The sequence below is a fragment of the Periplaneta americana genome, chromosome 3 (assembly GCF_040183065.1).
Source record: "Periplaneta americana isolate PAMFEO1 chromosome 3, P.americana_PAMFEO1_priV1, whole genome shotgun sequence".
NCBI lineage: Eukaryota > Metazoa > Arthropoda > Insecta > Blattodea > Blattidae > Periplaneta > Periplaneta americana.
In genome coordinates this window covers 181,677,663-181,702,350 of record NC_091119.1, presented here as the reverse complement: position 1 = coordinate 181,702,350, position 24,688 = coordinate 181,677,663, and the positions used below count along the sequence as shown (strand labels likewise).

Genomic DNA, 24,688 nt, shown 5'->3' with positions numbered 1-24,688 from the left:
GCTTATGGTGCCCGTGGCCATATTGCAGAAAGGGGGCAGTTACGGAATCTTGTTGGATACTGTCTTTCTAAATTTTTGTAGGAATTTTAATTTACTTAACAACGAAATTACGTTAATAATGACTACAAAAGCAGAGAAGGATAGACAGAAACAAATTCAGGAGAAGTGTCAAACACTTCTGGCGCAAATGTTAAGGGATGAAGACAATAAATACTGTGTGGATTGTGATGCTAAAGGTAAATTGAAATTCTGAAAGCATGGCATTGTCAGAATTTTGACAGCGTAATTTCATTGTAACCTATATATTTTTTAGATTTATTTGGTTTCTTGTTTTAATTGAATTGTTTGTTTTTAACGGAATGGAATGCAGTACCGAAATGGCGGGGTGAATAACTAATAATATTGACATCAGAAAATTGTGAGATTGTAATGTGATTGTTGCACAGGTCCAAGATGGGCATCCTGGAATTTAGGAATTTTTCTGTGCATTCGTTGTGCGGGAATACACCGAAACCTCGGTGTCCACATTTCCAAAGTGAAATCAGTGAACTTGGACACATGGACACCAGAACAAGTTGTAGTAAGCAACTTACAGTACTTTGATGATTTTCAGGTGTATTGATAGTTTAATTTGTAATGTGAATCTTACGAATACATTGAGCACACTTATTTATATTGCAGAGTCTTCAACAAATGGGAAACAGTCGTGCTAGAGCTGTGTATGAAGCAAATCTGCCAGACAACTTTAGGCGACCACAAACAGATTCATCACTCGAAGCTTTCGTTCGTGCAAAATATGAACAGAAGAAATATATCGCAAGGGAATGGGTGCCACCACCTATACCAAAGGTATGATTTGCATAGCATTTGTTTTGCATGCGTGCGTGTAATTGGAAGTTTATAAAACGGGTAGCTAGGCCACGGTATGGCGTTGAAGTCACTCCTGTCATTCAAACTTTAATACTCGTACACCATGCACAGTGCTTAACATTTAATGCTAGCTTAAGTGGAAAGATCCGTTCTAGGTTATATTTTACATTTTTTGGCCTTGTGTTGGTCTGTAATTTTCCATTTGATTCTGTTGGGAACTGAAACCTTAACCATTGTGAAACTTGCTTGAATGCCGAGAAAATAATATATTAACTTACTGATAAGCTGTCTCTTAGCCTGTACCATTAGTTCCTGCTTCCCATATTAAGTTAGGCCTATAACTACCGAAAACTGATTTCTTTTCTCAACAGTAAAATATATATAGGCCTATTCAAAGTATTTTTCTCACATTCTTCATGCTTCTTTATATAAAGAAGATAATTATTTTATTTTTTTAATTAGGTAAGAATCTAGAATTCACATAATGATCTGAGCTGTTGCTGTCTGAAAGTGACGGAATGCATACATTGCTCACGAGAACAATAATTTAGAAGCTTGTTTAACAGATGGTAGTGCATTTCAACCATCAGTCCTCTACTGTCTTCCCCTTTTTTCACATTATGCATTGTAAACACACACGAAATTACTTACCATTGGAGTCGGTAGGTTTTGAAGTCAGCAACACTGTTCATACTACATAACTGTAACTCATCACTTTATCCCCATGAAATGTCTTATATGGTGTCATAGCTGACGTAGTATGGTAAAAGAAAATACCAAGCTCTGATATATACGTAAAATTAAGGACACAGTACCAAATGGAGACGGTGGCAAATTGACATTTTGATATATTATCTTCATTTAATACTTAGTTATTTAATATTGATCAACGAATTTTATTTATACGTGGAGGTGTTTTCAGATGCTGTATTGTAATACTGTACTAGGTTATGTTATGGTGCTGAGGTTATGAAATACGATGATAAAAGTGGCACACCATTTTCGTGTTGAGAAAATAGGGATATCCTGAACTAGCACCAACAGATAGTGCACGTGTACTTTGAGGGATGTGCTTTGCGTGTGCATTTGTTTTTCGGTATATAAACATTGAGGATATACGTAGTGTATTAGCTACTATATTAAATACTCTTAAAAACAACTAAAAATGGCAAATTTTTTGTTATGTTCCTATATGTAAACCCCAGGGAAAGGTTTTTGTCTTCAATCAGGTCCCGAAATATTCTGAATATATGCTTTAAATCTTAAAAAATATAAGTAATTAAATTGCGCCTCGAAAGTGCTAGCTATTAAATAAAAGTAACTACTTCAAGTAAGGAATTGTTGACTACAGTTTCATATTGGAAGAGGAAAATGAAAAATTAATAAAAACATATATGCAACCTGAACAGCGAGCTATGTTAGCTTAGATTATATGCAGTAGTTGTAGGAGTCTCCGAAGTTTACGCCTGCAGTAAACTCTCGATAAACTGGGATGTTTATTATCTAGGACGATCTGTAGTGGAACCCATTTCGTGAATAATGTTTTTAATGTACTCTACCCTAATTATTAAAACCATGTTTTAACTTTAAATTTTCAAAATCATTCTACGTAGTGTTCAAAACTGCATGTCCTTAACCTACAAAACGCACGACTAATCGTGATACTACTGCGATCATATTATATCATCCTATTAAAAATTGCATTTGATCTTTCTGCAACTACAGAAAAAAATACAAGGAATTCAATCTCGATAGTCCCTTTCCTATAAAAAGAAACACAGTGGTGGCTCCATATCCTGTTTTTAGCATACAGTTCTTAAATACTAATGATTAAAGAGGGCAATATTCACCTTCGACATAGTTCCTATTTTTTTTATTCGTGCACCTCGTTCTCAAAGTTCTCGTTTAGGTTCATGGCCATTCAATTTACTCGCATCTATATGCTGCATACTGCAGATTTCCCCACCCATCTCGGGGAATCGCTCAATATTATATACCGGTACAGGTTTACGTTAGTATTTATTGTAAATTAAATTAAATTACGAGGTAAGAAAATATTGAATTATATTAAATTATACCAGGTTATACAAAATAATTGTAAATATAATTTTGACACGCACAAAAAACCATCGAGCGGGAAAACATGATCAATTGTAGCATATGACATAACATAGCCCTACAACATGTTGCGCCGCATGGAACGCTCCTGCCATCTAGCGATAAAACTTCGCATAAGATATCCCTATTATAATCTTTTTTCTGCGTTTATGTGATGCATGTTATGTATTGTAAGGATCAGATCATTTTATATTGTATTGCGTGATATTAGTGTATGTAGCCTACGTTTCTGCTTTTGGTGTTGTGTTGCATGTTCCGTGTTCCTAATGTACATTTGTGGAGATGAGTAATGGAGAATGTAATGCGTCTTCAGCTCACAACATCACTTTTTACTTACGATTCCTTTTTCGCCAAGATAGAGTTACAATCAGTGGTGTGCGGTGCCTGCTGCTTCAGGGTAGGCTCTCCTTCCAGAGATAACTTAACGTCACTACTACGAGGGGCCTGTTTCTCAAAACTCATGGACTAGTAATACTAGTCTGTACACTAGTAATATTAGTTTATTGTACAAGTCTGTGTTTCTAGAAACTACAAGGGTAAAGTAGTAGTTACCAGTTCACAGACTAGTAATATTGGTCGATTTCACCAGTTCATAAGTGATTCTGTTTCTCAAAATGCTAATCTAGTTGATTACACTAGTATTCAACAGGAATATTCCTACAAGACTCTAAAGACTGATGATTTCTACATTATCAGTTACCAGTGACAACCTTTCTCAGATAAAACAAAATATTGTAGTTATTTTCTTTTAATATCTGGTTTGGTGATTCCAAATGAAGTGATGAAGAAGTTGTGAGAAGAGCTAAAACTATATCGAGAAAGAACATTTATTATTCCTTTACGGGAGCATTGTTTAAATATAATGAACAGTTTAGGTAAAGTACTGAAAAGCTTGAAAAGTTGTTAAATAAAGTGGGACCTGCCATAACAAGACAAAAAAATAGAAGTCTTGCATTATCAGCAAAACTTCAAATACAAATTGCTCTACAAATCGGGATGTTGATTATTTTCCAATGCCGTCTAGTCTTTCTGTCCTAGACCTGCAACACTTGCATAATCTTTGTTCTGAGGTATCAGTTCCATAGCCCCACACATTACAACACTTTTTGTCCATTCGTTTACTTCATCATTTTTTGTTAACATGCTTGAAAAAGCACCGAATAATAATCCTTTGATTCATTAATCATATTGAGTATAGTTAATTTGCTTTCAACTGATGGAATTTCAACCGAAAAGAGAAACCAAAACACAAACAACTTAGCCTTCTAATATCAAATAACAATACCTACCAATGGCTATAAACAAATGAACTCAATCAGCTGACTAGTGAAACATTGTCACAAGTTACTAGACTGGTAAAATAGTTTGAGAAACAGAATCTACTAGAGCTGGTGAAATATACTCTGGTATCTAGTAACTGGTGAACTACTAAACTAGTATTTTTGAGAAACAGGCCCCAGGCCACATTTTATATCCCAGCTTTAGAAGCATATTATGTATTGTTGTTCAGTCAACTGTCCGAAGACAGGTTTTAACATCACAAGTGACATCAATAAAACATCACTCATGAGGCAACTAAGCCAGGAGATAATGGGGTAGGATGGCCAGTTCCTTTCTCCCTTCATAGCTGACTAGATACATTTACACTAATCACACTTCAGATGCATACAAACAATTGTTCTTCCTCTGACACACATCAAGTGAGATGTACTGCCTGATAATAGGTATATACTGTACATATCAACCAGAACCTCAATCAGAGGTATATTATATATTATAGTCATTAAATTATTCCAGCAGATTTCGACAGCAAGCACGAATGTAATAAAGAAATAACAAAAAAAAATTTAGAGAAATCATATCTTGTTTGCTTGAAGAAAAACTCCATTCTTTGCTTTTGGCAAAGGTTACTTACGTCCCAGTCACTATAGGAACTTGATTGAAAATATCCTGGATTTATAGTAGCCTATTGACTGCAGACAGAGCTTGGATTTCAAGACCTAATATGTTACAAAAATGGAAAATTTAGTACAGAAATTCCGTAACATGAAAGAAGACAGTAAGTGTCTCGTAGGCTACCACTAGCCCAGCCGGCTATCCTTTATTAGCTGGAAGCGGGTGGATAAACAAAGTCATAAAATTTAACCTGTCTGATGGGTTCAAGGTTTCCGTGATCATGAAATTGTATTCGACACATGATGGGGTTAGTAGGATTATTCTCTTCACTTCAATCAGTTGTTCTGTTTCGAGAGACATTGCACCTGAATGTAAAGGTTAAATTGAAAACTAAATTACAGTACTGCATAACTGTAGACCTAGAATAAAATTGCATGGCACAGTACTGTATTTTCCTTTTTCGGTCTTGTCTACTGTAATTCAAATTTGCAAAGAATTTACTGTACTATACTGTATTTAGAATTAAACTACAGTAATATATTTCATTTAAAATGTGAAGGGATACGTAATGTATATTATAAATATACTGTTAGATTGGGAGCCTCCCTTCCAATAAAGGACACCTCCCAGAAGCGGACAGATTGTTACGTCTCTTCGATGTACGTTAATGAGAGGTTTCACTATATAGCATTTTCTTTACAATACTGCATTTTTTTGTGTCTACTATAAAGTGAAAATGTTGTATATAAAAGGCTTCATACATTGATATGAAGCTATATTAGGGAAATACAAACTCTACTTAAAATAATATGAGAGAACAGATTTTCTGTAGGTTCTCCTCCTTAATCCAGATGAGACTGATGTCCTACAAATAGGACACTGGACGTTTCACACAAATATGTCGTTGTTGTTGTTGTTGTTGTTTGCTAATGCCAGGCGTTTGACAATAAAGTCATTTGACCTCTTGCACTCCAATATTTTTCAAAGATATTATCATGACCAGCCACTGAAGCACAGATTTTGAGGTGTTCCGAATCCATTTCTTGGTTTGAGTTGCACAATGGACAGTTAGGGGACTGATATATTCCAATTCTATGCAGGTGTTCGGCCAAACAATCATGGACTATTGCCAATCTAAATGCAGCTACAGACGATTTTCGTGGTAAATCGGGAATTAACTGTGGATTTTGATGCACACAAATATGTTAATAACAATGACTATGACAGACTAAATATAAGAAAAAAAATTGGAGGCAATTTATAACACATAAGGATTATGGTATCATAGTTGCCGACTATGAAAATCTTACACAGCAATGTTAAAAAAATAAAAGTCCGGTTCCTATATATAGGACGTCAGTCTTATCTGGGTTAATATGTTGTTGTTGTTTTCTAATGCCAGGCGTTTGACAATAAAGTCATTTGACCTCTTGCACTCCAATATTTTTCAAAGATATTACCATGACCAGCCACTGAAGCACAGAAAAAAATGGAAAGTTGTAGCCAATTTAAGTGAACACCATATTTTAACGTTCTGGTGGCTACTTCATTCACACACAACCCCCAGAATGTCTGGAGGACCACACCTGCTGTTGGTCGATGGGTCCACTGGACCTAGCTGGGAGATCTTGTTGATCACCAGCTTTCCCTCCTTAAGCCACTGAAGGACGATTTTAGTGCCATAGCAGGTCAGCACTAGGAACAGAAAAGTAGAAAGAGGAGGAAGGAAAGGGAAATGAATCCCTAAGCCTCGAATGCTCTAATGCCGTCAGGGTCGAAGAAAGTAAGAGTTCAGTCAGAGGACTGGATAGGAAAGGGTAAAGAGGGAATTAGGTATTGAATAGAGAAAAAGTACATCAAATTCAGTCATTAACTCATCAAGCTGACCAGTGCTAATTGATGAGTAGCCCCTCCCTTTAGTTCAGCTTGTAAAATTATGCTTACTAACAGCTGCACCACGGGAAGGTAGGGATGGGACATTGGGTATTTGTCCAGGTGGTTCCTTAAAGCCTTCAATGGGAAGGATTAATGGCTCTCACCCCTTTATCCGACAAATGCCCTTTTGCAGCCTCTCCTCCTTAATATAAAGATAGCATTGGTACAGGATACTTGTGTTTCTTACTTATTTATATATATATAGGCGTATGGTTCGACTTCATTATCTATTCACTTAATTCATTTGTGGTCTGGTATGTTTGCCTTTAGAAGAAACCAGGTTAATTTGTTGTGTACTTGTGGTTGGTTATCTTGAACCACATGGAATTTCCTGTTTGGCTTTTCCTTTAAGTTGAATTATGAATAAGTTAAAGATTTTATGCCTGTGTTTGTAGAATACTTAAAGAGCTTTTACTACTACTTCAGTAGACCAGTTGGTGCAAATACCAAAGTTATGTACTGTTTACAAATAATAACGCATTTTTTCAGACTTCAGTTCAAAAGAGTTATTCTTCAAAAGATAAAGACATTCTGGTCATTTGAACTACATAAAAAGAATCGAGCAAGAAATACTGTACATTCAGTCGTTCATTATAGCATATGGGATTCACTTGAAGAATGGACGCAGGTTATAAAAATAATTTAAAAAAATCGTATAAACTTTATTAAATTTATCTGCATTCTTCAAAACTGGGATTTTATTTTCTTACATTTAGCAGCTACGTGTGATTCCCATGCCATATTATAAATGGTTAAAGCTTCGTTTTGATTATCTGCGAGAATGTTTGATGATTTTCGAATGAATTTGGTTTAGGCCAGGACATTTTTTTTATTGTAAGTAGTTAGTTTCTTTGTCCAATTCGTGCATACTTAAATTGTTTGTAGACAGTGAGTAGGGACACCTGATTTTTAAGAATGATTTTTTCAGAAATTTCTAATATGATACAGAGAGTTAAAAAAATTTTTATAAGTAAGAACAAGAGTCATTCTGTAGACACGTTTTACAATCGAGATTTGCCACGAATTTGCTTGTTTTTTTGTGTTAATCACTTTTTTTTATGAATAATGCTGGTTATGAAATTCCATTATTTTATTTTGGACATCCGGGCAGTGTATTTCGCGACTCCAATGTGCTAGCAAGCTGTGCCAAACGAAAGATCTCGTCCAGATCTGTCAGTTTAAGCAAGATGTATTAATGTAAAACCCATGGCAGTGTTCCCGACACAGCCATACCCCGATTTTTTTTCCTTCTCCTTTGCGAACAAATATTATTATCTGAGGAGGCTGCAGAATATCAACAGGGAGACTGACTCCATCAGACCTGGATGCCATAGTCAGGTCCATATTTAATATTTAGGTAGTGTTATGCTCACGGGCAAAAAAAAAAAAAGTATTGCGCCCCCACCAATAAACTTATACAAATCTTAGGCATGTAACAGTCAATCTGTAAAGAAAAAAGCATATAACACACATTTTACATAATTATACTACTATATAAAGCAGGAAGAAGGAAATTATCGAAAATTTGTATTTAGCTCGATTTTTTATTTTCTCAAAATTCTAAATTGATAAGATGGTACCAAGCAATAAATCATGTACTGGGTGAACAGTGTAGAGCAGAATAGGTTTCACGGCTCTTAGCCGTCCGGCCAGCTATGGGCTCACAGGTGGGGGACTCAAGGCTGGGCGTGGCTTCATTGTGAGTTGAACTCTTGCAAACATGGCACATGTGTGTTAGGCGATGCAGTACAGTGTGTATTAAGTGAAATGGCTCAATTCGGGTACTGGTATCCTGTTTTGCCTTTTTTTCTTCTCATTATTTGTTGTAATTTTCTCCTTTTATTCTTTATTTAATTTTCTATCTTCCTTTCCTTCTTTTTATGGTGCATATAAGGCCTAATAACGTATCTAAGCTGTTTCGAGACTGCAGAGACTTGACTTGTTTTTAGATGGGCACATGACAGAACTCTCAAAATGTGTAGTTGGCTCAACACAGGATATTCATCTAAGATATAGTGTAGTCCCGTCGCTCTAATTTCCGGCAGCCATTCGCGTTGCAGGTCGGCTACATTTAAACATGTGCGTTTGTGATTCGCTGAGGAAGACATTATTCATTTCTTAAGGCTTGATAAATACTTAATATAATCGCCCGCCATTTTGGTTCTTTCGTTGGCATTTGCAGAATGCACACGAAGACGTTATTTGTCACTCAATTATTTGCTGAATTACAGTGCGTTTGATTTATTATCATAGGAGCTACGACATGATAATGTTTAACGGTGTGGCAAATAGATTCCTCGTATGGTAGCTCGGCAACGAAAGAACAAAAATGGCGAACGATACTACCTACCTAGACTTTATAGAGCCTTCACTTCCTAAGACGTAAGCAAAGAGAAGGAGTCACACTGGAAATAACAGCATCGCGACTATAAGACTACAAATTGCACTACTGTAATGGGACAGCTTTGTTTTTGCATGATTTTATATGCTTAAATACTATCTTTTTATTTAGTGGGTTATTTTACGACACTGTATCAACATCTCAGGTTATTTATTATCTGAATGAAATGAAGGTGATAATGCCTGTGAACTGAGTTTGAGATACAACACTGATAGTTACCCAGCACATGCTCATATTGGGTTTAGGGAAAATCCTGGGAAGAAAACTCAACCAGTTAACTTCCCCAGACCGGGATTCGAACCTGGGCCACTTGATTTCATGTTACTCAACAGGTGTGGACCTTAAATAGTATCATATGATTTAATTTACATAGGTCAATTGGGATAAAGAACTAGATGAAGAAGCAGAGAGACAGCGAAGGCGGAAGAAGGAAGCAAAGCAACAGCAACAACAACAGACGAGAAAAGCAGTGCCCGAAGTTGCAGTACCACAACTGCTGCCTAAGCCAAAGGGCTCTACAAGCCCCAAGCCTGGACGCACACAAGGTGATTCAAACAAACCTGCCAAATCTGCCACACAAGACTTGTTGGGATTAGGTGAGTAAGAAAGGCATTTTCTCTCTGTTTTACTTCCTTCCTCGTTTAATTTAGTACAGTACAATACATAATTTATACAATTTCTTCTCTTATACAGACACACCTGTGAGTTCGTCAACAGCAGCCGGCACAGGTGCTTCTGGTGGTGAAGATTTCTTTGGTAATTTCCTGAGTGCTCCAGCTGCAGCTCCTCCAGCTGCCAACACCTCCCCATCTCCAGACAAGAAAGAAACTGATACTAGTAAAGGTCGTTCTGCAGAGGAGGAGAGTTTCTTTAACCAGCCAGCACCCAGCAATCAAGAAAAACGACAACTTACCAAAGACTCTATATTGGCTCTATATTCTGCAGCACCAACACAAGCACAGGCTGGAAATCCTGCTTCCATGTTTGGCATGCCAGGTACAGTTTGTCTTTCGCAGTAATGAGCATCAGTTTTCTCATTATCTTTCGTAATTTCTTCCTGTTACTTCATATCGTTCTCTACTATAATGTCTGTAATTGTTTCTACCGACCATTTACCATTAAATTCAATGATGGTCGAAATTCGGCTAATCGTAATGTTTGTCAAGTCATGTACTGGTAGAGCTGTCAAAAGAAAAAGTGACCACTCTCTAGAAACTAAGCTCCCTTTTGGTATCTCCGCTACCATTTGGGAACAGGCGATGTTACATGTTGTTGGACCACGTGCCCTGATATCTACAGTTATAATTGAAGTGTTCTGCATGTTATTCTAGCATAGTGGTAGTGTTCTGGGCTGGTATTAATGGGGTCATGCGTTCGAACAGAATCCAGTGCTTTTTATTTTTATTTATTTATTTTAAGAGTGAGAAAATATAGTTGCTCTTGTCTCTTTTATGACTGTTTTAGTAATTAACATCAGGTTCATGAGTGTATTATGCCATGACTTTAGCATAATTTATTGTGACATTATGGCTGAAAATGGAAAGAAAGAAAGATTTTATTCCCAACAAAAATATCTTTCGTGGCATAAACAAAACAAATTTACTGGCGTCTGCCTTAGAAAATTAAAAAAAACCCACGATTCAATATTTAGCCCTTCTTTCTCCCATCTCGATCACATCTTGCAGTAGCATGGGCATGAAATTGACTAGTCTTTTCAAATAGTGACTGTTCTGCCACTGCATCCCAGGCATCCTGGATGAGCTTCCACAAATCATCAGGATGTCTTGGCAGGGATTGGGCCAATTTTTTCACATATATTTCTTTACATGTGCCCCCGTAGCTCAGTCGGAAGAATGTCTCAATTTAGATGTGAACATCTCAGGTTCAAATCCTCGTCACTCCTTTTGATTTTATTGTGTTACAGGATAGTATAATGTAATAATATAAGAAGAAAAAAGTAACACTTGCATTATGCAGCTGTAGGCCTAGTGTTCAAAACCTAACATTAAATTCCTATTATTTATATTGTTAAAGAATGATAACAGAATTTAAATGATAACTTAAATATTATTTATATCACTAAAGAATGATAACAGAATATAAGTGATACCTTGAATGTTATTTATATCGCTAAAAAACGATAACAGAATACAAATAATAACTTCAATATCATTTATATCACTAACGAATGGTAATAAAATAAAATGATATCTTGAACAAGGTTCGAACTCACAACCTTCGAATTATTAAACGAACACACTATCGCTGCTCTACAAGACACAGGTATTGAATGACTTCTGCTTAAACATCGTAGTTCCGAAACTGCTTCTATAAGTGCATGCATTGTGTAACATCACCGTTATCCAAAGTGGATTTAGAAAATATTCACTGTTCACAAATGTGGCCACTTTTTTTTTTTAACAGCTGTACGTCTGTCCTTGATGATCAACATTCTCATAATTTAAACTAAAGAAATTGTTCAACCCAAGATAGTTCCTTCAGAATTTCTGCCTCTCTTACCCAAGAATTTTTAAGTGACTGTGCCAAGAAATGATTGGGTTCATACTCATTATTATAGGAGAGAGCAGCTGAGCTAGAATTGGCAGCCAGTGGCATGTTTAAAACGAATTTTTTAGTATTTAGAAGTTAAAAGCAACTAAGAAACTTGTCTTCACACATATATTTTATTAGAAATAAGTACTTTAGTACGATTCTTGGCTTCTCTCAGTGCAGTACCTACCCGGAGATCCGATTGAGGGACTGTTTTACCTCCGGAGAATTTTACACTGAGGGACTCCATGAATATAAACAGTGAAAAGTATAGTGGGACTGCGTTGGTGGTAATGCAGCTTATGTGGATAAATCTTTGTTACTTGTTAGCTTAAACAACAAGTTTAAGCCCCCTCACCACGACAGGTGAGTAGCCACGAGATAATCCTACTTGTCTGTGGTGTAATAATCATGATGAAGATCTGGAACACATTCTTCTATACTCTCCATCCATAAACCACAAAAGAAGTAAATTAAAATCATCAGTACTAGTTGCAGAAGACACAGCCCTGCAGTATATATTGACTACACCCCACCTCTGGCTACTAGCAACAGGCATCAAAATACCCCTCATTTCTCGTGAAAAACAACAACTGAATAGACCACAGTGGACTGTAGTGGACTTTATGTTGTCAGCAAACAGTTGAATACATTAACGGTCTTACTAATAAAAACTCTATATACAGACGTTTATCTGTCTTATACAATGAGTAGCTCGTTTATAAGTCATGTGTAAATTCCTTACTAATAATCACTACATACGTCGTTTATAACAGTATAACTGTTACACAGCTACGTCATAGTTTCGTCATTACTTCGTTACGAAAGGTAATAGAATATCTGAGGTTCTCTATTGCATCCGGTAGAGCGCTCTAGTGTGGTGTGTTAAATATCGATAGTACAGCTGGCTCTAATCGATTATCACACTACATTTTGGTCAAAGAGTACAAGCTACAGCAATATTATTCTAATAATTCTATGATCTTTGGTTTGTTCTTCTGTGGTTACAAGGTAACCATCATCATAAAATGACAGTCAATACAAACAGCTGTTAGAGGGGCTGCCATTTTTTCCCTATATACAACGCTTAAACAAGGGGTTTCGTGTATATAACTACTGCAAAGCAATTCCCATTGTATAGTTACAGCCTGTTTATACGTCCATAGCTTATTCACAGTTTATTAGTAACGTTTTCTGTCTCAACTCTGCATAAGTCTCTTATAAAAACTATACTTACTTACTTACAAATGGCTTTTAAGGAACCCGAAGGTTCATTGCCATCGGTCCCTATCCTGTGCAAGATTAATCCAGTCTCTATCATCACACCCCACCTCCCTCAAATCCATTTTAATATTATCCTCCCATCTACGTCTCGGCCTCCCTAAAGGTCTTTTTCCCTCCGGTCTCCCAACTAACACTCTATATGCATTTCTGGATTCGCCCATACGTGCTACATGCCCTGCCCATCTCAAACGTCTGGATTTTAAGTTCCTAATTATGTTAGGTGAAGAATACAATGCGTGCAGTTCTGTGTTGTGTAACTTTCTCCATTCTCCTGTAGCTTCATCCCGCTTAGCCCCAAATATTTTCCTAAGCACCTTATTCTCAAACACCCTTAATCTATGTTCCTCTCCCAGAGTGAGAGTCCAAGTTTCACAACCATACAGAAGAACCAGTAATATAACTGTTTTATAAATTCTAACTTTCAGATTTTTGGACAGCAGACTGGATGATAAGAGCTTCTCAACCGAATAATAACACGCATTTCCCATATTTATTCTGTGTTTAATTTCCTCCCGAGTGTCATTTATATTTGTTACTGTTGCTCCAAGGTATTTGAATTTTTCCACCTCTTCGAAGGATAAATCTCCAATGTTTATATTTCCATTTCGTACAATATTCTGGTCACGAGACATAATCATATACTTCGTCTTTTCGGGATTTGCTTCCAAACCGATCGCTTTACTTGCTTCAAGTAAAATTTCCGTGTTTTCCCTAATCGTTTGTGTATTTTCTCCTAACATATTCACGTCATCTGCATACACAAGAAGCTGATGTAACCCGTTCAATTCCAAAACCTGGCTGTTATCCTGAACTTTCCTAATGGCATATTCTAAAGCGAAGTTAAAAAGTAAAGGTGATAGTGCATCTCCCTGCTTTAGCCCGCAGTGAATTGGAAAAGCATCAGATAGAAACTGACTTATAAAAACTATACACGGTTTATTAATAAGACTGTAAGAAGATTGATTGATTTTATTCAAATCACAATATAAAAACTCATGTTATTCTTTTATGGTTTCTTAGGTGGTGTCTATGCACAAGCTCAGTCGACAGGGTATCCTCAAGCTGGAATGGCATACGGAATGCCAGGAGCTTCTGCAACTGGAATTCCTAATGGAATGATGGCAGGAGCACAGGTTATGCAGGTATTAATGAAATTATCATTATTATTATTATTTATTTTTTTACTTATGCATACTTTATTATGATGTGAGACGAGAAAAATGTGGGTGACTCATGGCCCACTGCTAGCGTGGTTTCCGGCGATCATGTAACCGTTTCTCTGGAACTTCTACAGTACATAACAGTACTAACTATAAATGTTCAATAATTTGGACTCACCATGCTCACTGTCATTGCTGAAAATGGCCCCCATTTGTCACCACACACAACTGACATCTTCTGATAAACAAATGAACCACACTCTCTCTTTTTACAGAATGGTATGTATGCTACAGCGGCCATGGCTCCCCAACAGCCTAACCTAGCTTCCAATCCATTTTTCAACATGGGTGCTACTACAGTTTCAAATGCCGCAGCCACCACAACGGGCTTCCCAGCAATGTCTCAGGTTCTTGTCTTTTGAAAATATTTTGCCATTAGTATCTGTTTATTTGGAGGCATGATTGTATTGCATGGAATTTTAATGTAGCTGCACAATATCCAGGAGAAGAGTTTTTCAGAACTCTTCATTTCTTTATATCTTAGTTATCGATTTTTCATGGGAACTAAGAAACACTTGCAAATCTAGCTTCCAGGTGAAGCTGATTTGAATAATTTCAATGGAAAATTGTTCCAGGGCCGGGTATCGAACCCGGGACCTTTGACTAAACACACCAAGACTCTGGAACAGTTTTTCCCTTGAAATCATTTAAGAAACACATATCTTCATCCCTTCTTTCTTCTATTACCAAGATAAATAGTGAACAAAAAATAATACCTATGTAGTTTTCTGATTCTGTGTTAAGGTGCATCCGTAGTGAGTTAATAAATTTTATATACCTATCTTTTCAGTCCACACTAAGATCAAATGTTTATAACATGAATCTGAGGAAGACGAGAATCATATCTGGTGCAGTATTAGTTACTTTTTACAACATGATAGATAAACTAAATCTTGCTGAAAAGTGTGGCAAAGAAAGATTTTACGAAGATGGACAGAATTAAGTGTGAAAAAGGTTATATCATGGCTGGGCTAACAGACATAGCTACGTTTATATCTTTTGTCGGAAATTTTAAAATTATTATATTTCTTAATTTTGTTTCACAAGATTGGCATTTTATCAAATTATCTAAATTTAAATATGGTTTTCTGTTGCTGTAATTTTTTTACAAATTTATTCCGTTTTTTTAATTTTTTATAAACACATTTAAAATATCTTCTAATATTATGAATACTTTTTGGCTGTCCTTGCTGCAAAATTTACTCAAATCCCTTAAATGGGGCTGTGAGACAGGTGGTCTTTAGGCTAGGAGCTCACATAAATGTTAAGACAAGTCCTAAGAACATTAGCACTCATGAACCTTTTACCTGAGTTTCCCTTTTTCGCTCATAGGTTGATAGATTGATGGCTACATTTAGTAGTCACTGTTGCATGTTTGCCTGGTGCTTCAGAGTTCCGCTCGGATGTGGGTTCGATTCCTCCTTGGACTGATTGTCTCGTTGGGTTTTTCCTGAGATTTTTCCTAACTGTAAGGCCATTGTTAGGTAATCTATTATAAATCCTCGGCCTTATCTCGCAAATATCATCTCAATATCACTATTGTGATAGTTGAATGTATACATATTTTCTGGTGTAGGACCTATGTGTCCTTATATATTTTTTTAGGTTCCACAGACATGGAGAATAGGGTAATTATTATAAAATAATTCCATTAATTTCTTATAGCTCAATCATGTTGTTGTTGTTATTGTTGTTGTTTTCTAATGCCAGGCGTTTGACAATAAAGTCATTTGACCTCTTGCACTCCAATATTTTTCAAAGATATTATCATGACCAGCCACTGAAGCACAGATTTTGAGGTGTTCCGAATCCATTTCTTGGTTTGAGTTGCACAATGGGCAGTTAGGGGACTGATATATTCCAATTCTATGCAGGTGTTTGGCCAAACAATCATGGCCTGTTGCCAATCTAAATGCAGCTACAGACGATTTTCGTGGTAAATCGGGAATTAACTGTGGATTATGATGCAGAGAGTTCCATTTTTTCCCTTGGGATTGTGTTATCAAAGTTTGTTTGTTAAAGTCTAAGTATGTAGATTTAATAAATCTTTTCACAGAGTAATACATAGATTTAGTAACAGGTCTGTAAGTAGCAGTGCTGCCCTTCTTTGCTAAAGCATCCACATTCTCGTTTCCCAGGATTCCACAATGGGATGGTATCTATTGGAATACAATTCTTTTATTGAGCGATATTAATTGAGAGAGCATTTTAGTTATTTCTGCTGTTTGAGATGAAGGTGTGTGTTTAGAGACGATTGATAGAATAGCTGCTTTGGAGTCTGACAATATAACTGCATTCCTAAATTTATTGATGTGGCATAGAAGATTCCTGAGACTTTCACTTATTGCAATGATTTCTCCATCAAAACTTGTTGTTCCATACTCAAGAGATCTATAAAGTGAGAAGAGACAGCACGTAACACCTGCACCGGCACCTTGTTCTCAAGGATCCGTCGGTGTATAAATGAAGCCAGTTTTGTGGAGGGTACCTAATATTAATTGTCTCTAAAGACAATTGTTTCATTATTTCAGTGCTTACTTCTGATTTCAGTATTTCTTCTGTTAAATTTAGATTATATTCTATATTTAATAGAGTTAAAGGGTTTGGTTTAATTTGTAAGTTTTCTTTTAAATTCGGGATATTGATTTTCTGTTTTAATTCTTGTACAATGGATGTGAAACTTTTTTGAATTTTCAATCTATAGAGAGGACTGTATGAATGCCAATTGTTTCCTGGTAATCTGATAAGTTTTTCATATTGAATTAGTGCTTTTTCTTCTATTGTCATTTTGATGCTGTTAATATTAGTGAGGAATCTCATAGAATCTATTGGAGTTGTTTTGATTCCACCAGTAATGGGTCTGAGAGCTTGGTTTTGAACATATTCTATGTCGTTTATGAAAGGTGAAGTATTTAAAATTTCTCCGCAGTATGTCAGCACTGGCTGTATAAACATTTTGTATGTAGTGTTCAAAGTATTCCTAGAGCATCCCCATTTCTTTCCTGCTAGTCTTTTCAGAAGGGAGAATCTTTTAGCTCAATCATAGAATAATGTTAACGAAACTTTGTTTATGAGCGAGGTAAAAAAGTTAACGAACACTTGATTTTGTTTATAAATATTAAAAAATACTCATGACATGAACTGTTAAACTTAATAGGCAGAGTTAATTATTAAAACTGCTTGGTGTCTGTTGTGTTTTTCTCTGAAAAGAATTTTCTCACGGTATTTACCTATATTAGTACTGGTATATTAATAAATATTAATAAATTAATAAAACTCGCATTTTTGTAATATAGTGAATAGAGATTCTTATAGTTAATACCGTTGATAAAATATGCTTTGAATTTCTTATATTCTTTCGTGATATTATTTAGTAGCATAAGGAAGCAACTTTATTTTGATTTGTAGGTCTGCGGTAAAATAATGTAATACTTTTTAAATTCCATTATTCCTTTCCATCCTTGGATTTCAGTCAAATTTAAAGGAAATTAGATAGAATAATTATTACTTTCAAGGAATAGAAGACAGTGCAAATATTCTGCTTTTAAGAACATTCTGACGCACATAGGATACATAAAATATTTATCACATCACATTAGATTGATGCATTGTCTGTGTTGTGTAGGCTGATGAGTAACGCTATTTCAGGGTTATCAGAAATAGTTCTATAGAAATATTTTATTATTTTTTATATTTTATTTAGTTTCTGTTACACTTTTGTACTTTGGTGTACTTGTTTTTATTTGGTGCTTGGTGTTTTGGAATGTAGGAGCATGCAACCCAATCTGCAAACCAAGATTTGATGGCAGATTTTGGAATGCCATCAAATAATGCTCAAACTTTATCGTCACAGGTGAGTTCTCCCAATAATCATTTTTTACATACCTATTTTTCACTTAGTACATTTGTAAATTATTTTTCTATCTAGGCAGAGTGTGCCAGAATATCTTGACTTATTTAGAATATTGAATTGCTTTAAATTGACGTTACACTTACTGAAAATTATAAATCATTAGGTTAGACATTATATTAAAACTTTTCTTCCACTTTGTTCATATTTTTTCTATTTCTATTCCGTCACCTTTTTGAGTGAAATACATTCTGTAAGACAGGACATTAAAGCTCCTATACCTGATGATGATGATGATGATGATGATGATGACGGCAGTCTGTAAGATGAGTAACAGGTCACATTTGTGTAATGACGAAAAGCACCTAAAGAAAACTGTTTTTTTTTTTTTCTTGTTAGTTAAGCTCCATGTTTCCGATCCATATAATAGTACAGGTTGTATTAGTGTTTTGTACAAAATGATTTTTAAATTTCTGGTTAAAAAACGGGAAGATAATTTGTGAACAGCATAAAAAGTTGCTTGTAAACGGAGTAATTGCTGTTCCACAAAATTCTGCATTGTTTTCTTGTTAGTATAGATCTAATGTATATGTTACATATAAAGAAAAAAAGCCATATCTGTGTTTAAAAAAAAGGCAGATATTGTCCATCCTTTAGAGTAAACATTACTTTATTACCATCTGGAAATTTATTTTGGTACCATATTTACTAGCATATAAGATCCCTCTACTTTAAGAACAAAAAAAAATATATATATATATATAATATCTGCATATTAGACCTCTCCCATACATGTACAAACAAGGTTCTAGGTTCTGAATTCCTGCCTAAGACTCTTGCACAGTAATGTACATTATCAATCACAAATGCTCATGGAAAGATTGCAAGGTAAAAACCACTTCTGAAATCATCCTCTGCCCCATTGTCCCTTTTACTTCTCCAATTGTCTAAGCACTGACAAAGACTGACACTATCTCTCTTTGTCTGTTTATCGGCAAACTATCTATGTTCCGTTAGTTCTTCCATTGTCATAGCAAGCACAGACAGAGAGACAAATTCTCTTTTGAATACCCATGGTATCAGTTTTTGCATACCGTATTTCTGAAGTTCAGTCATTCAGAACTTTGTTTCCTTGCTGTTTTTTTTTATACAGAGAGAGGCAGCAAAAAATTACCGCACTATGCAGAGGATGTCGAGGAACAGATTGCCTGCAATTCATTGCTCAACTCACTGGTAAAGGCTGGTTCACAATAAACCGGAAACGAGAATCGGAACAAAAACGAAAATGGTAAAATTGTTAAAATGTGTACATTTAAATGTGAGCATTCACAATTAACGAAAAGCTTGCCGGAGCCCAGGATCGGGAATGGAGAGTTGGCCAAGTTTCAACTTTGGCGTTCACGTTTCCGATCACAGCCCACTAGATTCATTCTATTGCCATCTAAAAGCTATTATGTCATATATTTTGTAGCAAGAAGACTGTGACATAACCTATGCAGTATTTTGTTCTGTGCTGTGCATCATGGAGCAAGTTTTATTTGATGAGATTCTAATACTGGGTGTTGAGGAAAATCCTCACGTTTACGATAAGCTTTCAATAGCTGTATCTTTGAACACCAATCGTAAGTGAATCATATTTTATTATTGTATTGGTTGTATTACACACTACATAGTCATGCTTCAATTCAATAACTACTGTTATGTTCATTTTTGTTCTATTACAAATGTTTCTTCTCTAATTATTTTACGTTATGGTAGACTTAAAATAGATTGTGATAATAAAGATGCATGGGCATATTTATAGTACCGTACCTAATGAAATGTTTCAGTTGAAATTTCGAAGTTGGTTAACCTGTGTTTATGTTGGCTGCCTTGTACTCATGAGAGAATGCCATTGGTCAGTTATACACAAATAACATCAGAATGCGTAATATCGACTTTACATATTGTTATTGACATGCATATCGATATGCATAGTCGTCTACGCTCTCGGTTTATTGTGAATCGAAAGTTTTCATATTCACGTCCTCTGCTTCTCGTTTTCATTCTGGTTCTCGTTCCTGGTTTATTGTGAACCAGCCTTAAACTGTAACAGTATGGGCGGACATTCAATTTCATTACAGTAGGCCTAAAATTCCTGAGTGGTGGAGATGGAATATGCAGACAGCTGAAAGCTTGGAGTCACAAATAATGTTCAGTAACAAGTATAGTAATGCAACATTACGTAATAATATGTGCTCAACAAACATGTCCCCTGCATAGTGCTCTAATGTTTTGCTGCCTCTCTCTGTATATGCGCATACAAACCCATCCAAAGGGGATCTAATATACGAGTAAATACGGTATTTCTAAACCTTACATTCGCCTTAGAACAACATGCTGAAGTTCGTCAGAACCAACTGCTGGACTCTATTTACAAAACATATACAGTGAAATCTGTTCAAATCGGAACCTGAATAATCCGGAATCCTATCTATTTCGGAACAATTTATTGGTCCCAGCGAAATTTGTATGTATTATGTATAATTTTTCCTGAATAAAACGGAAACTGTCTGCTACTGTTCAAAATGGAAATAATATTTTGGACACGCTATATTTTGAAACAACTTGTAATTTCAAGGAATATACGAAATATGTAGGTCACTAAGATAAAAACAAGTTTTCTTTGCAAAATTTTAGAGGGTACGAGAGTGTGTTGGCCTGTCGGTCATAAATTTTATTACTCTGTTGACTAGGCAGACGAGTCCCTTCAAAGATTTTCAATGCTTCACACCGGCATACTGTCGTAGCTAAACAGAGCGCGAGTGTAGTGATTTCCAGGTAAAAAAAAAACTGCGTAAAATGTGGCATTAACATTAAGTGATGAAGTAAAAGTTATCGAGTTAAAGGAAAATTAGAAACGAAGTGTACATGAAATAATGTTGAAGTTCAGTTGTGGAAAACTCAGGTGTGACACTTTAAAGATAAAGATCATAATGAGTGAGTGGCTTGCGGCCAATATTGGTGACATAAAAGGAACCAGAAAGCAACTGTTTATGTGGAAATAAGTGAACTGTTGTGGGAGTGGGTTCTTCATGACCTTTCAAAGAACAAGCCAATTTCTGGATCTATTCTGCAAAGCAAGCTATTGAACTAGGAAAGAAATTTAATAAACCAGCATTCAAGGCTTCTAATAAATGGCTCCTAGTCCAATTAATTAATAATGTGCAGTGATATACAATACAGTAACTTAGCATACCGTTAGATATTAAATTCAATGAGATTAGTAAACTTTAGTAATGTTTAATGACTAATGACTGAGTTACGATAACATTTATAGAGAAAATGAGATTTTAATCAAGATGATTCACCAACGGAATAAGCGACAGAAAGCTGATTTAATGTGAGTAGTGTTAAACGGAATTTTTGTACTTCTTGCAGTTTGCGGCATGCCATTTTGTTTTTCATGTATAGAATAAAAAATATTCCATTTTAATGACACATCTGAATAATACGGAAACCTTCTCCATAACGGAAAAAAAATTAGGACCATGTCACTTCCGTCTTGAACAGGTTTCACTGTAATTGCTTTGGTTTGTACTTTTCTGATTGGTTTTATTCGTTATGGCAGCTACCTCAACAAATGGCCCGGATGAATCTTGGTGGAGCAACTATGATGGCAGCACAGCCACAGGGTATGGTTGGGCAACTTCAGCCTATGGGGATGCAAATACCAGGGATGAGCATGAACATGACGCCTGCCATGCCTAACGCAGGGGGTGCAGGTATGGGAATTGGCACATTTCCTCAGTCGGCAGGTGCTGGCCATACTCTGGCAACCAATTTATGGCAGTAAGGATTTTAGTGAATGCAAGAAGATGGCGGTGCTGTACTCAGCCATGACCGTTATCTTTATGGCCTTGTCTTTTGTTGGGGGCGAAAATTCTCTGCTTTGAAGCATGTCGTGTTTGTAGTGAAATTGATGAAAGATTATATGAGTGTAATTTAAGAACGTTGTGTAAGAACTGTTGAAAAGATTACCAAAGAGCTGTTTGGAAACTCAGAATTTACTATTTTAGGATAAAAATTGAAATAGTCAAAAAAATGTATGTGTCGTGAATGATTTAAGTCCCTTTGCAATGATGAACTGTTACCTTTAAAAGCAGGGTGCTTTTGAGTGCTGCAGTAAGGATGTGTTAATTTGAAATCTGTTTTGCTTGCATTCGATATTGACTACCATGATTCATTTAGCTAAGGATGAGGTATATGTGAGACTTCTTGCCAAATTATGTTCTGTAGGCTATGTGCTAAACATATCAGCAGCATTCTAGATCCATGGACAGTTCGTCATTCTGAACTTCAGTTTGTGCCTGGAATTAGTATTGTCTCTTCTTATTGGTTTTTAAAGTGGTCCGTTTGCTCTTAATCAGTGGAGACTCCTGGATAATGTATTAGATACTAGTTTTGATTACACAGCCGTGTCAAAAAATTTTTTAAATTGCATCTTTTCCTAAGTCATGCATTTGTAAAGAAATGCCTATGTGTTACAAATAGATCTGGTGTTAGAGTAAATTATTTATTAGAAAGGCAAGTATTTAAAGTGGCCAGGAAGTAAAAAACTAAAGACAACCACGATTAATTAGACACAGTGAAAAGTATTGATTAGAATATTCCATTGTTGTGTTGCCATTTATTAGGTATTGGGGTTTGTGAAAGGTATGTTTCCTCGTTAGACACTCATGAATGATAAGCTTCACAAGTCAGGAATACAGAGAATATATGTAAATATTGGAGAAAGAATATAGTCTTATCAACCCTAAAAAATTATATCTGTGTAGAGGTTTTTTAACCTGAACACTAAGTGTGTGTTATTTTATTCATTATGTTTGAATTGTTTCAGTGAAGGATTTCATGTAACAAGATAGTGAATATTTCCACATATCCTTTGTCAGTAAATCAAGTACTCAGAGTCGTGTTTTATATGAAGTTCCTTCATTCCATTGTGGTAAGGTAAGCTACAAAGTGTGGATATCAAACTTGTCAGATTAATAGTGGTAATCAGGGACCAGGAATAAAGGGGATGCTCAGCTGCTTTCTTCGTTACATAAGAAGATAGTTTTTTTTTAGGGTTGATTAGAATGATTGATATTATTAGCATTTTTGTTGTTCCTTACAAAGAGAAATATGTTTCCATGCAAGTACATAATATGAACTCTGTGTACATGGATGGAAAGCTCTATTATTTGTATTGTAAACATTGTATATGTAGCCATAAGTTCACGTTGTGGAGTGGAGGAGAGAGTATTAATATTTCATAAAAAGTTTGTATAATTTGGGAAGATTTTTTTTTTTCAAAAGGCAGAAAAGCTGTAGATATTTCATATTCTTCAATTATTGAATCGTGTATTTATATGTGTGGAAGTGATAAAATGAAGTGTGTGTGTGCGTGCGTGTGTGCTGATCGGCTGGAATTATGAGTGTATTTCCGAACTTGAGCATTCAACTGTTTCAGATAGTTACTGAATATAAAATGATAGGCCACTGTGTTGGAAGTATGTAGCATTTGTTCTTTGCTACATATTCCTAACATTGAGTAAGCATTTAATTTCAACGTGCTTTAAATTCGTTGTCAGTAGGGTCCCAAAACATAAATTTTAAATTCACATGCACCCAAATCTCATTGTATCTCTCTATATCCTCAAACATACGTACACTGTTTTCACATATTCCAACAGTAATGATGCTAGACTGTGAAGTTCTTTTTTTTTTTTATTTGTGGATATGATTCAGATGTAATCTTATAAAAAAGTTTAATAGTGAAGTGGGACATAGTGATAAATGAGAAGTGATATTTTATTATAGCCCTTGTGGCATTGGTGCAATAACTATACATCACTCAACAATTCTAATGCATACGTACCTTTATTTGAACTGAATTCAGTTCCATCACAACTTTGTTTTCAAAACCTGCTTTTATACTCTTAAGCTTACGTCCATGATAATAGGGGAAAGTTTTGGTAGGTTCACTTTTTAAATCTTTTGTTTGTAATAAGTTTTTTAATTCGTCCAATTGTACTTGATTATTTGCGAAAGAGTGCATACTTATCTTTACAAAAAAAAAAAAAAGCATAACAAGTTGCACACTGTACTTAAATGAATATAAGAGACTGGTGGTCTCGTGTAACCCAGTCAGTTAACTTCTGTTCATATACTCCTATTGCAGTAAATTATATATTAAAATAAAATCATAATACATTAATATAGACAGAGTCTTTCATAAGTAACTGATACTCGGAAAAATTGATTGATTTTTACGATTTTTGGTTGTGTTGTACGTCTCTACTAGTAAGAACTTCTCCCGGTGCCATTTACTCCATTTAGTTACGTGTTTGCCTGCCAGAAATCTCCTCTACTTTCGTATGTACAGATGAATGAAACTATTGCTATGAATTCGAAATTTTCTCGGGCTTCCAGCCAGATCATAAGTTGGTGATCCACCGACATTTCGAGGAGAACTCGTCCGCCGAGCCCACCGTGAGACCCAAGGTCATTCAGCCGGAAAGCACAAAGCAAAACGACACGTCA

The 24,688-nt window shown here is 35.6% G+C and overlaps 1 protein-coding gene across 2 annotated transcripts; it reads left to right on the top strand.

Moving 5' to 3' along the window:
* On the top strand, nucleotides 1-24,288 carry LOC138696888 (stromal membrane-associated protein 1-like). 2 transcript variants are annotated; one of them, XM_069822352.1, is made up of 9 exons: nucleotides 1-236; nucleotides 447-580; nucleotides 682-849; nucleotides 9,594-9,816; nucleotides 9,914-10,216; nucleotides 14,075-14,196; nucleotides 14,490-14,621; nucleotides 18,044-18,127; nucleotides 21,735-24,288. In XM_069822352.1, the coding sequence occupies exons 1-9, from the start codon at nucleotides 5-7 to the stop codon at nucleotides 21,957-21,959; spliced, it is 1,623 nt and encodes a 540-aa protein (XP_069678453.1). In that variant the 5' UTR covers nucleotides 1-4; the 3' UTR covers nucleotides 21,960-24,288. The 2 variants fall into 2 exon arrangements, with proteins under 2 accessions (XP_069678453.1, XP_069678454.1); XM_069822353.1 differs by lacking the exon at nucleotides 18,044-18,127.
* The last annotated feature ends 400 nt before the right edge of the window (nucleotides 24,289-24,688 follow it).

What these genes read in the sequence shown, in the direction of transcription:
- LOC138696888 (XM_069822352.1), top strand. Translation starts at nt 5, where the DNA reads ATGGTGCCCGTGGCCATATTGCAGAAAGGGGGCAGTTACGGAATCTTG. An exon ending in GGACACCAGAACAAGTTGTA is followed by an intron (nt 581 to 681) that starts GTAAGCAACTTA and finishes TTTATATTGCAG; the next exon opens with AGTCTTCAACAAATGGGAAA. An exon ending in TTCCATGTTTGGCATGCCAG is followed by an intron (nt 10,217 to 14,074) that starts GTACAGTTTGTC and finishes ATGGTTTCTTAG; the next exon opens with GTGGTGTCTATGCACAAGCT.